Source organism: Hoplias malabaricus, chromosome 4 (assembly GCF_029633855.1).
Source record: "Hoplias malabaricus isolate fHopMal1 chromosome 4, fHopMal1.hap1, whole genome shotgun sequence".
Classification (NCBI taxonomy): domain Eukaryota; kingdom Metazoa; phylum Chordata; class Actinopteri; order Characiformes; family Erythrinidae; genus Hoplias; species Hoplias malabaricus.
Genome location: NC_089803.1, coordinates 6679331 through 6694701, shown reverse-complemented (window position 1 = coordinate 6694701; position 15371 = coordinate 6679331). Strand labels below are relative to the sequence as shown.

Genomic DNA, 15371 nt, shown 5'->3' with positions numbered 1-15371 from the left:
AGTAGAGCCCAGTATAGTGGAATAGTATAGTAGTAGAGTCAGTACCATGCGGTGAGAATGCTCAGTATGAGACCAAGCACAGACCCTGAGGTCTGGATGTTTTATGGGAGGTCATTTTAGAAACTGGACCACACTGAATTTTAAGAGAATAACCCTGCAGTAAATCTGCTGGAGCCATTTGTTCGAAGCGCTCCCAGTTCAGGGCCCTGTAATGGATCCGTGGATGGATTTCTGCCTCAATTCAATTCCGTTCGGAAGAGTGAGCTGAATCCAGCCACAGCTCCAGTGAAAACGGCCTCCGAGCAGATCATTAGAGAAATGTAATACTCCCTCTTTCTCAGAAAGACGGAGGGACAGGGAGTGGTGGACAGTTAGGTAAAAGGACGAGGAGTGTCCAGGCCTTGGGCAGCTTTCTGAGTCACGTCTGTACTGTGGGAACAGAGGGGGAACAGAGGAGGAACGTCGGGGCTGTGTCTGTGTCTTCACTCCCAAAACAGGCCATGGCCACAGTTTCCCACTTTATAGTCAGTGGTGGCTATGCGTTCATTCTCTCATTCACATAACTTAATACATTCACCACGGACCATTAATTAATTAATTAATTAATTAATTCATTCTCTGTAAGTGTTTCATCATGTTCAAGGTTGTGGAGGGGCCAGAGCCTACCTCAAATTACTGATTACACATTAGAAATACACCCAGCAAAGGTACACTCACCCAGTCACTCACACCTGTGGACACTTTCACACATTCACTCAAACACGCACCCAGTCTCACACACACACTCACCCAGTCACTCACACCTGTGGACAGTGTCATACACTCACCCAGTCACTCACACCTGTGGACACTTTCACACATTCACTCACACACACGCACCCAGTCACACACACACGCGCACCCAGTCACTCACTCACTCACACACTCACCCAGTCACTCACACCTGTGGACAGTGTCATACACTCACCCAGTCACTCACACCTGTGGACAGTGTCATACACTCACCCAGTCACTCACACCTGTGAACAGTTTCACACACACACACACACTCACTCACACCTGTGGACACTTTCACACACTCACCCAGTCACTCACACCTGTGGACACTTTCACACACTCACCCAGTCACTCACTCCTGTGGACAGTTTCACACACTCACCTAGTCAATCACACACACTCACCCAGTCACTCACACCTGTGGAGAGTTTCACACACTCACCTAGTCAATCACACACACTCACCCAGTCACTCACACCTGTGGACACTTTCACACACTCACCCAGTCACTCACACCTGTGGACACTTTCACACACTCACCCAGTCACTCACTCCTGTGGACAGTTTCACACACTCACCTAGTCAATCACACACACTCACCCAGTCACTCACACCTGTGGACAGTTTCACACACTCACCTAGTCAATCACACACACTCACTCAGACCTGTGGACACTTTTACACACTCACCCAGTCACTCACACCTGTGGACACTTTCACACACTCACCCAGTCACTCACACACACACACCCAGTAACTCACACCTGTGGACACTTTCACACACTCACCCAGTCAATCACACACACTCACCAAGTCACTTACACCTGTGGACAGTTTCACACACTCACCCAGTCACTCACACCTGTGGATAGTTACACACGCACACACACACTTATGAGAGACCACACTGACCCCTCCAAAATCACTCACTAACATGTCACTCATACCACCCCCACCCCCAACCCCTACAATGGGTGGGTGTAACCAGTGCTGTTCACTTCACATGACAGTGGTTTTAATCTTGTGGCTGGGGTATACAAAGAGAGAGAGAGAGAGAGAGAGAGAGAGAGAGAGAGAGAGAGAGAGAGAAACAGAGAGAGAGAGAAAGTGAGAGAGATTGCAGAGAGAGAGAGAAGGACAGAGAGGGAGAGAGAAAAAGTGAGAGTTGTTGATGCGGAGCACAGAAATGGAAAGCGATAGAGAAAGGGAGGGACAGAGTGAAAAGGGAGAGAGGGAGGAGAGAGGAAGGGACAGGGGACGAGAGAAAGGAAGGAAAGAGGAGGAGTGAGAGAAACACACACACATTGACTGGCCGATACACAGTCTCTCTCTCTCTCTCTCTCTCAGCTGCAGTGTAAACACAGCTCGTGCCGATGAGAGAGGGAGTCTCGCGGACGGAGCTCGAGCGCGACAGCGGTGCGTTTTAAGGCCACGAGGAGAAAGAGTAAAAGAACAGGAGGAGGAGAAGGAGAGATGAAGAATGGAGGAGAGAGATAAAAGAGATCAGAGAGGGAGATCAAAGGGACCGACGCCGTTGTTGTTGCTGTGATCTGGAGATAATGGGGATGAAGCGCGCGAGCAGCTAATCGCCTGCTTCACTCTGTGCGCGGGACATGGAGAAGACGCTGCACGCGGGCCTGGAGAAAGGCAGCTGGGCGCGCAGGACGGCACGAGCGGCTCCGGGCTCTGGGTCTGGATCCGGTTCAGGTTCTGGAGCTGGTTCTGCATCTGGTTCTGCGGCTGGTTCTCCAAGGAGAAATAAAGCCCAGCTGGAGGGAGTTCTCAGCAAATACACCAATCTCCTGCAAGGCTGGCAGAACAGGTACACACACACACACTCACTCACTCACTCACTCACGGGGGTGTCTGCAGTGTGGACATGTGCTAGAGTGTGAACGGTTACTCCAGAGTTGATTGATTGTATCGGTTCAGTATCGGTATCAGCTCAGTATCGGTTAAATATCGTATCAGGATCGGATCCACCCCATTTCACCACTGACTGCAGCTAATTTAAGGTGGATTTTCATAGAGTAAGTGTGAGGCCACCAAGCTCAATGCCACATGTGGTCTAGAGGGGCGTAAAGCACCTCAGCACTGGGCTAAGGAACGGTGGAACAGTGTTCTCTGAGATGAGTCAAAGACCCATCATCCAACACAAGCATCAACCCCTCACAGCAGTGTTCCAGCATCTGTCCGAAGGCTTTCCACAGGAGTTATTTATTAATTACTGGCTCATTTTCTAATACGTTAGAACTGTACTCTGCAGAAGGCTTTGCTATTGTGTGTGTGTGTGTGTGTGTGTGTGTGTGAGAGAGAGAGAGGTGAACTCTTCAAGAGTTCACAAAGGGTTAATTTTCATGTCCACTGTCTCACTTCCTGTCTCCAACTCCAACAGGGCAGGGGACTCCGAACTATACCAGAATCTTTACAAGGCCAGACTCATTCACTCATTCATTCACTCACACTGTTAATACACACCTTCTCCACAGGGCCAGAGTCACTCACTCATTCACCAAACACACCCTCTCCACAGGGCCAGAGTCACTCACTCACTCACCAAACACACCCTCTCCACAGGGACAGAATCACTCACTCACTCACTCATTCATTCACCAAAACACCCTCTCCACAGGGCCAGAGTCACTCACTCACTCATTCACTCACCAAACACACCCTCTCCACAGGGCTAGAATCACTCATTCACCAAACAAACCCTCTCCACAGGGCCAGAGTCACTCAATCACTCCCTCACTAACTCACTAACTCACCAAACACACCCTCTCCACAGGGCCAGAGTCACTCACTCACTCACCAAACACACCCTCTCCACAGGGACAGAATCACTCACTCACTCACTCATTCATTCACCAAAACACCCTCTCCACAGGGCCAGAGTCACTCACTCACTCATTCACTCACCAAACACACCCTCTCCACAGGGCTAGAATCACTCATTCACCAAACAAACCCTCTCCACAGGGCCAGAGTCACTCAATCACTCCCTCACTAACTCACTAACTCACCAAACACACCCTCTCCACAGGGCTAGAATCACTCATTCACCAAACAAACCCTCTCCACAGGGCCAGAGTCACTCAATCACTCCCTCACTAACTCACTCGCTCACCAAACACACCCTCTCCACAGGGCCAGAGTCACTCACTCACCAAACAAACCCTCTCCACAGGACCAGAATCATTCACTCACCAAACACACCCTCTCCACAGGACCAGAATCACTCATTCACCAAACAAACCCTCTCCACAGGGCCAGAGTCACTCACTCACTCACTCATTCATTCATTCATTCACCAAACACACCCTCTCCACAGGGCCAGAGTCACTCACTCACTCATTCATTCATTCACCAAACACACCCTCTCCACAGGGCCAGAGTCACTCACTCACTCACTCATTCACTCACCAAACACACCCTCTCCACAGGGCCAGAGTCACTCACTCACTCACTCATTCACTCACCAAACACACCCTCTTCACAGGGCTAGAGTCACTCACTCACTCACTCACCAAACACACTCTCTCCACAGGGCTAGAGTCACTCACTCACTCACTCACTCATTCACTCACCAAACACACCCTCTCCACAGGGCCAGAGTCACTCACTCACTCACTCATTCACTCACCAAACACACCCTCTCCACAGGGCTAGAGTCACTCACTCACTCACTCATTCACTCACCAAACACACCCTCTCCACAGGGCTAGAGTCACTCACTCACTCACTCATTCACTCACCAAACACACCCTCTCCACAGGGCTAGAGTCACTCACTCACTCACTCACTTGCAGGACTCTGTTGGCTGGATGTTTCTGAAGGTGGACTATCCTCTGTCCTGCACAGACACTGAGAGTTTGAAATCTTGCACTAATTAAATAACTTAGAAGGCTTTAAAGTCAACGTTGACAATTCTGTAGAACCACTCCCCCTCCCATTGGTGTTTATTCAGAAGCTCGACGTCTTTAAGGTAGAACGGTGTGTTACAGGGGAAAAACAACTGTTGGTGCGCGGCTGAAGTGTGCCTTGTCTGTGAATCTTTACTCAGTGTTTGAATTCCCACAGAAACTCAAGTTCTGCTGAACTTAGAGTCACTTCCACCTTAAATAATGTAACAGTTAACATTAGTCAGTGTTACCCCCTAAAGAGCAGGAATAGAGCAACATCCTCATCTCTTTTCGACATGGTTTTTAACATTCAGGGTCTCTCCCCCGTCCAGACGCCTCCAGATGCAGTGTGTTGGAGACTGAGAGTGAGACAGGGACTGAGAGAGAGAGAGACAGACCTGAGCCAGTTCGGACTGAGATGCTTATGCTGAGGAAAAATTCTCTTGAATAAAAACCATGAGCACTGCCTTTAACCCAGATTTGGGAGCATTTCTGTGAGGATTTGATGGTAATCCTCCACGTAAACATCAGTGAGGTGAGGTGCAGAGATTCCAGACAGAGGTCCATCCCTTCTGAGAACACAGTTCCACTGTTCCACCACCCTGTGTGCGTGAGTGTGTGTCTTTCTTTAAACCCCTCTGTCCTACACAGGGCATTGAGCATTGTGGTACCTGAAGGGTAAGTAATGCCTGTAAATGTAAATGGCTGCCACCTGTCTGAGGCTTGTAGGAGTGTGTTTGTAGGGCAGTGTGTGTGTGTGTGTGTGTGTGTGTGTGTGTGTGTGTGTGTGTGTGTGTGTGTGTGTGCGTGAGAGAGAGCTGGGCTCATGCCAGTGCTGGAGGCAGTGAAGAGAGGGATCTTTTCTTTTCCCTGAATATACTGGACTCTCATATTTCTCTGTCTTTTATTCTTCTCACTCAGCTGAAGGAAGGCCAGCCCACTGACCCCTTAACTCTGCGAGTGTGTGTGTGTCCTTGGGCTAGCTCTGTTATTAGCGTGTTGTGGCCCTGTTCTCCCTGCTCCACTGTCTCCGTTCTGTCTCCTGGGAGCAGGTCTGATCCGCTGCAGCGGTGAAGGCCGTCTCCAACTGGACCCAGAGAGGCAGGTCTCACACCGCTGTCCTCTTGTCCCACGTGTCTTTGATCAGCGGGGACACGCTGTTGTGTTGAAGCTAAAAGACTAAGGAAAGCAGCTGTGAGCTGAAGTTTAGTGAAGCAGGCTTGGGACCGGAAATTTACACAGTCTCCTCCTTCAACATCCACAGCTGAGGGGACCTTGAGCTAGACTCCTAACCCCCAACTGTTCCCTGGGCCCTGGGATATGTGCCCACTGATCTGGGTGTGTGTTCACTGCCCCAGTGTGTCTGTGTGTTCACTGCCCCAGTGTGTGTGTGTGTGTGTGTGTGTGTGTGTGTTCACTGTTACAGATGGAGGTAGAAGTGTGGAGTCACAGTTTCGGTGCATGTTGTGCATTAATAGTAAATAGAATGTTCACGTTGTATTATACTCGTATTTAGATCTGAAGGGTGTCCTGGCTGCTCGGTGACACCCAGGGCCTGTGCCACATGGTGTAAATGTCATAGACACAGCAGTGGAGTCTGTCCTTTCAGACCCAGCGCTGCCAAGGTCGAGACGGTAGAGCCACAGAGTGGAGGAGAGGAGAGTGAGATGGAGATGGATTCTGACGTGACCGAACCTGTTTGTGGATGGCTTCAGTGAAACGGAGTATTGTTGAGATTGGAACTGACTGCTGAGTGTGTTTGCCAATGTTTGTGTGTGTAACGTGAGAACATGAAGGAAGTCCTTGCTTAAAGGAAACGGTTGCAGAAAACTCAATTTCACTGGACGCTGAGATGTGTTTGGTGCCTGAACTTTGTCTCATATCTCATAGATTTATGACTTTAACTAAGACCTCCCCGCCCCCCCATCCCTGAGTCATGTGACTCTACCACACTGTGAGGGTTAGAGCTAGCATAGCACCCACCAAACGCTGTGTTGTATACGTCATGCTAATATAAATATAACAAGTGTCTCTGATGTGGAGGAGGTTGCTCCAAAAAGGGAAGTGCCTTCAGTCGTGCGGTGGTGGTTTAGTTAGGAAAATATCAGACGTGTCAATGCAACACACCAGTGCTATTGGAGATACACAACACAGCGGGGGGTCAATCTTTTTCACCACCGCACACACAGCAGAGCTCAACAGCCAATGAGCTCTAACCTGAGCACAGACCACACCCGCTCAGAACAGCGTCTATTCTGGACTTGTTTGGTTATTTACTGTGAAGCTTTCAGTGTGTGTGTGTGTGTGTGTGTGTGTGTGTGTGTGTGTGTGGTTGTGTGGGTTTGCTGTTTAACTGCATGCGCTACATTTTCTTTGGTAGATGTATTTATGTTTGTTTCTACTGAACGTCTGAAACTGTTAGATTTATACTGCGTACTTTTGTATTGAAACGAATAAAATGTTTCAGTGTGTTGTCATGCTGCCAGAAATCAAAACACCATGTTTCCCACCTCAGTTAGTAACTACAATAACGAACACAACGTTACATTACAGGAGCTCAACACGCTTGGAGGAGAACACTAAAAGCCCAGTTATGACTACTAACAGACGTCAGTGGAACCCAACACAAACACCTTGGGTGGCCTCTCACTGAGAGATGGGGAGAGGGAGGGCAGGCCTCGATCTCTGTGTGTGTGTGTGTGGGGGGGGTGCTTATGGATGGCTGTGGCATCACTGGGAACCCTGCTCATACCTATGTTTACACCTGAACGTTATTTTAAGTCACATGTGTTCACACTGGTTTTCAAATGCAACTCCAGATTTAGATCTGATTCCTATGTGGTGCAATTTTTGATTTTGTTTCATTTCACATTTTTCTGTGGTGGTTTCACAAGCTGTGTGTGTACAAATGGATGTTTGCGTAGCTGGAATAAGCAGTGTGTTTTCCCTTCATCACTGACCGACCGACCCAAAGCTCACAGGTGTCCCTTGCCTCTGCGTGTCTTGTCTTGTTGTTCTTGTGTTGTTTTAATGCTGGAGCTGTGTCCGTGTTTTTCACACTCATCTCCGCTCTCCTCTCCTTGTCCACGTTAGGTCCAGGGGTGTGCACACTTCTACACAAGACTGTACCTAGAAAGTAGAGAATAGTAATGGATGCATTTGTTGTATTTGTGATTGTGTGTGTGCCCTACGTGCATTAGACCTGATGGCGAGAATGTGTCTCTGGTGTGAGAGGGTTATGATTGCTCTGAATATTACACCCATCATTAAACTCAGCTCGGAGGCTGTTTCTGCTGCTTTCACTGTGATCTTCACATAGCTTTCACACAACAGAGCTGCTTTCTATATTCAGCTCTAATAACACATCCAGATGTCTCGGTGAGGTCTGTGCGCTGGCTTTGTTTGAGTGTACCAGACCTTGTTTTGTTAACTCTGTTGCACTGGTTGTTTGCAAGAGATAAGGCATGTCTAGTCTCGCATTGCCAGATTTTCTTAACGTGACCAAGAACTGCCTACTGCTGCAGGAAAAGGACTTTGGCTGACATACACAATGACCAATCACAAGTCTACCATTTTGGTGTGATGTGTGGAGGCAGTCTTTCACGTTGGACCAATAGCAGAGCAGATACATGACTTCAATTGGACAGTCACACAGCTCCAGGGTCCAGGAGGGTGTGGGTTCGTGTCCCGCTCCGGGTGACTGTCTGTGAGGAGTGTGGTGTGTTCTCCCTGTGTCTGCGTGGGTTTCCTCCGGGTGACTGTCTGTGAGGAGTGTGGTGTGTTCTCTCTGTGTCTGCGTGGGTTTCCTCCGGGTGACTGTCTGTGAGGAGTGTGGTGTGTTCTCCCTGTGTCTGCGTGGGTTTCCTCCAGGTGACTGTCTGTGAGGAGTGTGGTGTGTTCTCTCTGTGTCTGCGTGGGTTTCCTCCGGGTGACTGTCTGTGAGGAGTGTGGTGTGTTCTCTCTGTGTCTGCGTGGGTTTCCTCTGGGTGCTCCAGTTTCTTCCCACGCTCCATAAACACACGTTGGTAGGTGGATTGGAGACTCAAATGTATCAGTAGGTGTGAGTGAATTTGTAAGTGTGTGTCGCCTTGTTAAGGACTGGCGCCCCCTCCAGGGTGTGTTCCTTCCTTGCGCCCAGTGATTCCAGGTAGGCTCCGGACCCACAGTGACCCTGAAATGGATAAGCACTTTCAGGCAATGATTGAATGAATGTTTTTAATTGGACAGCGAGGATATGCTTGTTGATTTTTGAGTGAACATCTTCACTTAGACTTCACTCACCTGGGAAGGCTTTCTACAAGATTTTGGAGAGTATCTGTAGGACTTTGTGGGACTCCATCAGTGAACACAGCAGTTTTGAATTCAGACACAGATCAGGTTATGTATATATGAAACTTGCCTTGTGCACAGGGGCACAGTCCTGCTCCAACAAGACAGGGCAGTCCCCAAATGGATGGGGATAAGACTGGGCTGATTTGAAGTGGTGTTTGTGATTCAGAACTAACTGTCCAACCTCAGCACCTGTCCAAACATATACATTTGTAGCTGAATGCAGTCAAATCTTTAAAGCAGTATTTACAGCCTCATGGCCCACTGCTACAAAGAAGTTTCTGAAGGTGCATCTACAGATGTTAATTTGGACAGAGTCCCAGAGCTACTGGTTGCTATGGAAGCACTGCAAGTTGTTATGGGGACTCAGATGTGGATCGTATGACATCGACAGGTTGCTGTGACACCCTACCACAGTTACCATGGTGATAGGAGAGGTTTCAGCCACAGGAACATGGGTGGTTTGGGCCATGTTTGCGCTCAGAGGAACGTCCTACTGCTCAGATGCTGCTCAGCGATATCTCAGAAGGCTTAATGAAGCTTCTTCTAAAATGTCTCATAAGAAACAACGTCAGACAAAAATGAGACGTGAGATACTTTTGACTTTACGTCCAGTATCTTCATACCAGAAATTTTCTGAGTGCTGCTTAAAAAATGGTGGTGATATTTTTAGTTCTGTTCCTGATAAAGATGATTGTTATTAGCTTGAGTTTGAGTTTGAGACCCTGCTCAAAATCAGGAGGAGACACAGGGGACAACCCTGGACTCTTTTTCTCTCAGGAGCCACATACCACAGTGTCCACCCACTCGTCTTCTGATCTATATCTGAGACACATGACATATACACATTAACTTTTGCTAACACCGTTTCATCAGGACTCAACACGCTTGCAGGTGAAACTTACTTCCTAGTTTGGTTATATGTTACTATACTTGCTAATGCTAATAAATGCTAGTTTGGTTATATGTTACTATACTTGCTAATGCTACTATGCTAATACACGCTTGTGTGATGGAGGGCAGGGTTATCCCACATCCAGAGCGAGAGATAGAGACAGGAGGATTATCAGGAGTATTAGACTTAATAGACACAGATTATGGATGGTGGTCCTGCTGAAATAACCATGGACTTTTTCTCCATGGACTTGCAGAAAAAGTCGTCACCTTGATGTCACCTCTAAAATCTGAGTATAAACCTCCACATTATTAATCTTAACACATCGATAGGCCATATATGCCACTATCTATGCAACCTAACCCCCCCCCCCCCACCTCCCAAAGACAATGAGAGTTGTTGACTTTTGAACCTAACTGTTGATAACAATTAGATTGGCCCCTTTCGTTATAGGCACAGATAACTTGACGTCTGAAACGTGAACTCATCTGACAACAGCACTTGTTTTTCTGACCTTCTGAGATGAGCTGGGCCCCGAAAACTGGGTCCAGGCCTGTGCTGCAAAAACAGAAATCCAGTGCCTCCCTCATTATGTGACTCCTCCCAATGGGAGGTACAACCTAAAACTAAACCTATCCCTTAACCATAACCTCCCATGTGGGCGGAGTAGGATGTGGTTTTCTGAAGTCCTCCCATGCTAATGTGGCTAAGTATATCACAGTTAAATGATGGCTTCTTCTGCAGTGCAGTCTGAGGGCTTGAAGGTTACGCTCCTTTATAGGTCTTTTCCCATTTCTCCAGATTGCCAGAGAGGAGAAATCTTTCATTATTTAGTCCTGCTTTTACGGGGCTCATTTTCATTTTACTGCATGAAGTTCGAGAATACACAAACAGACAGCACCAAAAATAGAACCAGAGGCAAACTCAGCAGCATCCTCCTCCACATTGCTGTGCCTTTCACTCTGTAGCTCTGAGAGATGTCTCTGCCCTCAGGGGCTGTTTGTGTTTGTAACAGAGACTCAGACTGGAGCAGTCTGATACGAATCTGATCAATCAAACTTGACCGTTTCCTGCAGCTCTCTCCTGTCTTATACTCTACACCGTGTCCTGAAAGACTTTAGTGTTGTCCTGTTTATGGCTGGGGTCACTGGGTCTGAACTTGGCTGCATGAGTTTCATGTTGGGCCCTGACTGATATAACACTTCTCATTGATACTGGTTTTAAGGAACCACAGGTTATGATGAAAAAAAGAAAATGACTTAGTTATTACTGAACATCCAGGTCTGCAGCGCACACTGGGAAATCCAGCGTCCTTGACAACAGGGACTGGTCAAATGGTCATCCAGGACAATTAACTCCATTTTAAGGTGTCGTAAGATTCTTATTCAGATCTTCCATTCCACCTTAAATTGTGCAGTAGGTACCATCTAGTGCTTTCAGTTCAGGTCTTAATTCATGCGTGGACACTTTGGTTGCTGTAGTGTCTCTGGTGGTTGTTTATTTTGTTGCTAGGTAGGTGTTAAGAGGTTTCTAGCATGTTTTTATTGTAACCCAGGTAGTTGCTAGAATGTTACGTGTCTTTGGTATTCCAGTTGTTTACAAATGTGTTATGTCATTGTTATTGCTAGGGGGTTGCTAGGAGGTTTCTAGTATGTTGCTATGGTATGAAAGTTGTTTTGCCAGTATGTTACTAGATAGGTTTAAGGCATCTCTGTTATTTGTTAGTTGTGGTTGTTAGGAGATTTCTGGCATGTTGCTATTCCTGGAGATTGCAAGACATCTCTAGATGTTTCCAGTGGTATTCCAGGTTGCTATTAAAGGCTTTGCAAACTTGTTGCTATGGCGTCACCTGTTTTTGCTAGTTTCTTGCTAGATAATCAGTAGGAGGTTGTTAGCATATTGTTATAAAATCCCAGGTGGTTGTTAATATGGTATAAGTTTATCTATATGTCTATATACTATAAAGACTATATGTCTATAGTTTTCCAGGTTGTTACTTAGGAGTTGTTTATTGTCTGTTTATGGTGTATTTGGTGGTTGCCAGTTTGTTGCTAAGTGATTGCTAGGAGCTTAGCAACCGCTTGTTAACCTATTTTCCCCCAGAGGAATGAATGGGATGCAAAATTTGGGAATGATTATTATGTCAGGACACAATGATACAAACAAATTTGTAATGCCCAGCCGATGACTAGATGAATGGATTAGCATAACAACCACCTAACAGCACCCTAGCAACCATCTTGGACACCTTATCAACTACATGATATATCATAGCAACCTCTCTAACAACATCCTGGAACACCTTAGCAACCATCTGGGATACCACATCATCCACCAAACATCTTCGCACCGACAAGCACTGACCCTAGCAGCCATCGACCAACACCATTGCACCGACTTTGCTACACCTTAGCTACCACTGCAGTGAAGATCCATGTGCCATAGCAACCACCTAGAATACTATGGTGACCTCATTAGCAACATTCAGTATGTCTTCCTAGTTAACTACAGTCCCAGTGCTTGCATGATCCAGTGTTTCTACAGCTGGCCTAGCGTAGAGCTGGATTATGGATCAGGGTGTGTTTTTATTAGCTGTGTGTGTGTGTTTATCAGTGAAGAACACTGTGTGAATCCACTCTTATCAGAGTCATGTGCAGCTCCTCCACATTCCTGTCCAGCTGACAGTTTCTGCGTTGAGCGTCTGGGAGTAAAGTTCAAGTATTTGCCTGTGGAAGTTAAATATTTACCTCTCTGTGGTTTGTTGGGATTCACACCTAGACCTGTGTCTGTGTCTGTGTGTGTAAAATACAGAAGGCACTACTGGGCTGTGTTCCAACCCCCTCCTTCATTCCCTTTCTTCACTCCCTACCCTAGTGCTGGGTGATAATCCTGATGCTGCCCTCATTGAATCTGCTAACGCAGTGTGTATCCCTTACAGTAATTACCACACCGCACAAACACTACCTGGTCAAACGGGAGTATTGATTCTCAGTGTGAGCTGTATTGATCACAGGGGTATGAGATTGGGTATTGATGAACTGAACATATCACAGATGCTGTGAGGGTAGTTCTGGGCTCATCGTGACCAGTGGCTTTATTTCTGGACTTACAGACTAAACGCATTTATACACGCTTGGAAGAGAACACCAACACTGACTAACAGACGCCCATTAAATTGTCTTTCTATTCTCTCTCTCTCTCTCTCTCTCTCTCTCTCTCTCTCTCTCTCACACACACACACACAGAGAGAGAATAGTGACTGAATGTTGAACTGAGGAGAGTATTTTCTGTTCTGCTTGTTGGTGCTCACACCCACGTTTCACAGTTTCTGCCTAAAATACTTCTCTCTCATTCTCTCTACGTTTATTCCTCCATCTCCCCACAATATAGCTCTCTATTTATCCTCATCCTTCTCTTTCCTTCTCCCTTCATCTCTTATTTATCTCTATCTAAATCTAAGTCTGAACCTCTATTCGTCTATCCTCCCTCCATCTTCACCTCAGGCTTTAATTTCTTTCGGTCTCTCCCTCTATCTTCATCTCTCCCTTTATCTCCATCTCTCCCTCTGTATCAGTGTCTCCTTCCATCTGCATCTTTGCCTTCCCATAAATTTCTTCCTCTTGTCATCTTTTTGTCTTTCTTCTGTTTTTTTACTACACCTCTCCATTCATCCCTTCATCTGTATCTCCATCTATCCACCTCTCCATCTTCTCCCTCTCTCCTCCTCCTCGGCCACCTCTTGAGTAAGGGGAAGGATAGTTGTGAACACTTGAACGTCTGCTTACAGAGGGCTGGGGCATCACTGTGAAATGTAACTTGTGATCAAGGGCTCAGTCCTGATTTGTTCTGAAGCTCTGTCCTGATTGGTTAGGATCTCTTTTACTGTTTGGCCCAGAAGTGATCTCTGATGGGTCCTATGATGGTTTATGATTTGGTATTTTCGCTCCTGTGCTCCCCCTAGTGTGGCAGAGTGTAATTCACGTTTACAGCACTGTCCTAAAATCAAGGGGGAGGTGAGGGAGTGGGTGGTTTCCTACCCTCTAAACTACACAGTGCAGTTTCTGAAGTGCTGTGGTCTGGATGTTGCAGAGAGTCTGTACTAAACCTGTTATAAACATGGCTGCCCTGTGTGTGTGTGGGGTGGGGAGGACCCGCTCTATGGAGAGTAAACTGGTTCAGTCAGAGATTCTTGTGTGAGCTGTGCTTTACAGAGACAATGTGATCATAATAATAGCCACTTTAATAAACACTGTGTGCTACGTTTTAGTGGTGGAAAATGACTGATTGCAAATTCAGCGAAGGAAGTCCTAACATCTGTAGTATATTAAAAAAAACATGTCCTTCAATGAGATGGGCCAACAGTTTCACACAGTTTCTGTACACAGCCGACCACCCCTCACTGACCATTGTTGTGTAAGCACTGCTTGTTCTTGTTGTTCAATACAGTTTTCCCTGTGGTCACGATAAAGCCTCATTGACTCACTGTGTGTGTGTGAGAGAGAGAGATACGGAGGGAGAGTGGTGGAGGATGGGCTCTCAGTGAGAAAGCAGAGTGTCCTGCTAATGCTAATGCTAATTTCCAGTCCATTTCTTTACTTCTGTTATAACAAATGTTCTAGATAACGTGTTTTATAAAGAGCACCTAAAAAAACTAAACAAATATTTTCCACATTATGGTGGAGATGATTGAGAAAAATCACAGACGTTAAAATGATCTAAATTGTTTTTTTTGTGCAAACAAGCTTCTGTTTAACATTATACGGTTCCATATTTAAGAACCATGACAAGTCTGGACTCTCTCCTCCAGTAGAGGGCCGTATAGAAAAAGATAGAAGCATGAAAATAGTATTACAGCAGCTACAGCACACTGGTATTGGAAAGAAAATGTAGTGGACTGCTCTAGAGCAGCTGCACATGAGTCTAAGGTCAACCATATGCTTCTTCCAGAACCTCTGAGACGAGTTGGGATTCTTATCTTTCGATATCAGTAACTGATCATAAAAATCCATCAGATGCTCACAGCAATATTCTGACTTATGGTCTAAAGTCTTCTCAGAAGAGTAGAGGCTATAAAGAGGAACAAACTCCTCTTTAATGAACTAGGGTCCACAAACTGTAAGTTAGCGTCCAGCTAGCTAGCACATATCTTACAGTCCATGCTCCACGGTACGTGGACGTGTTCAAACACGGAGGGGCTTCATTAATCTCGGCTGATTGGATTTCCTCAACTGTGAGTGTGAATGTGAATTACTCCCACTGAGACTGGCTGCTAGCGATTAGCCCCTGAGCTGCGTTTGTGTCAGAGGAGAATGGATTTGAATGTAGTTGTGTTTGTTATAGAGATGTCTCTCTGAATTTGGATTTAGCCAAACAACAGTTTAGCATTTTTCCACTTCAGGTTCCTCACGGATAACCCATGATCCCTGTGGAGAGGGTGGACATGAACAGTGCTACTCCATCCTCAGGGA

At 46.6% G+C, this 15371-nt stretch overlaps 1 protein-coding gene across 1 annotated transcript in view; it reads left to right on the top strand.

Annotated features, from left to right (window-relative positions):
- The first annotated feature begins 1988 nt into the window (after window positions 1-1988).
- Window positions 1989-15371, top strand: part of LOC136693781 (oxysterol-binding protein-related protein 10) — a 41629-nt gene continuing 28246 nt past the window's right edge. Inside the window, exon 1 of the mRNA XM_066666937.1 lies at window positions 1989-2599. Coding sequence (XP_066523034.1) covers window positions 2391-2599 — 209 coding nt within the window. The 5' untranslated portion in view covers window positions 1989-2390. The remainder of the gene's footprint in view (window positions 2600-15371) is intronic.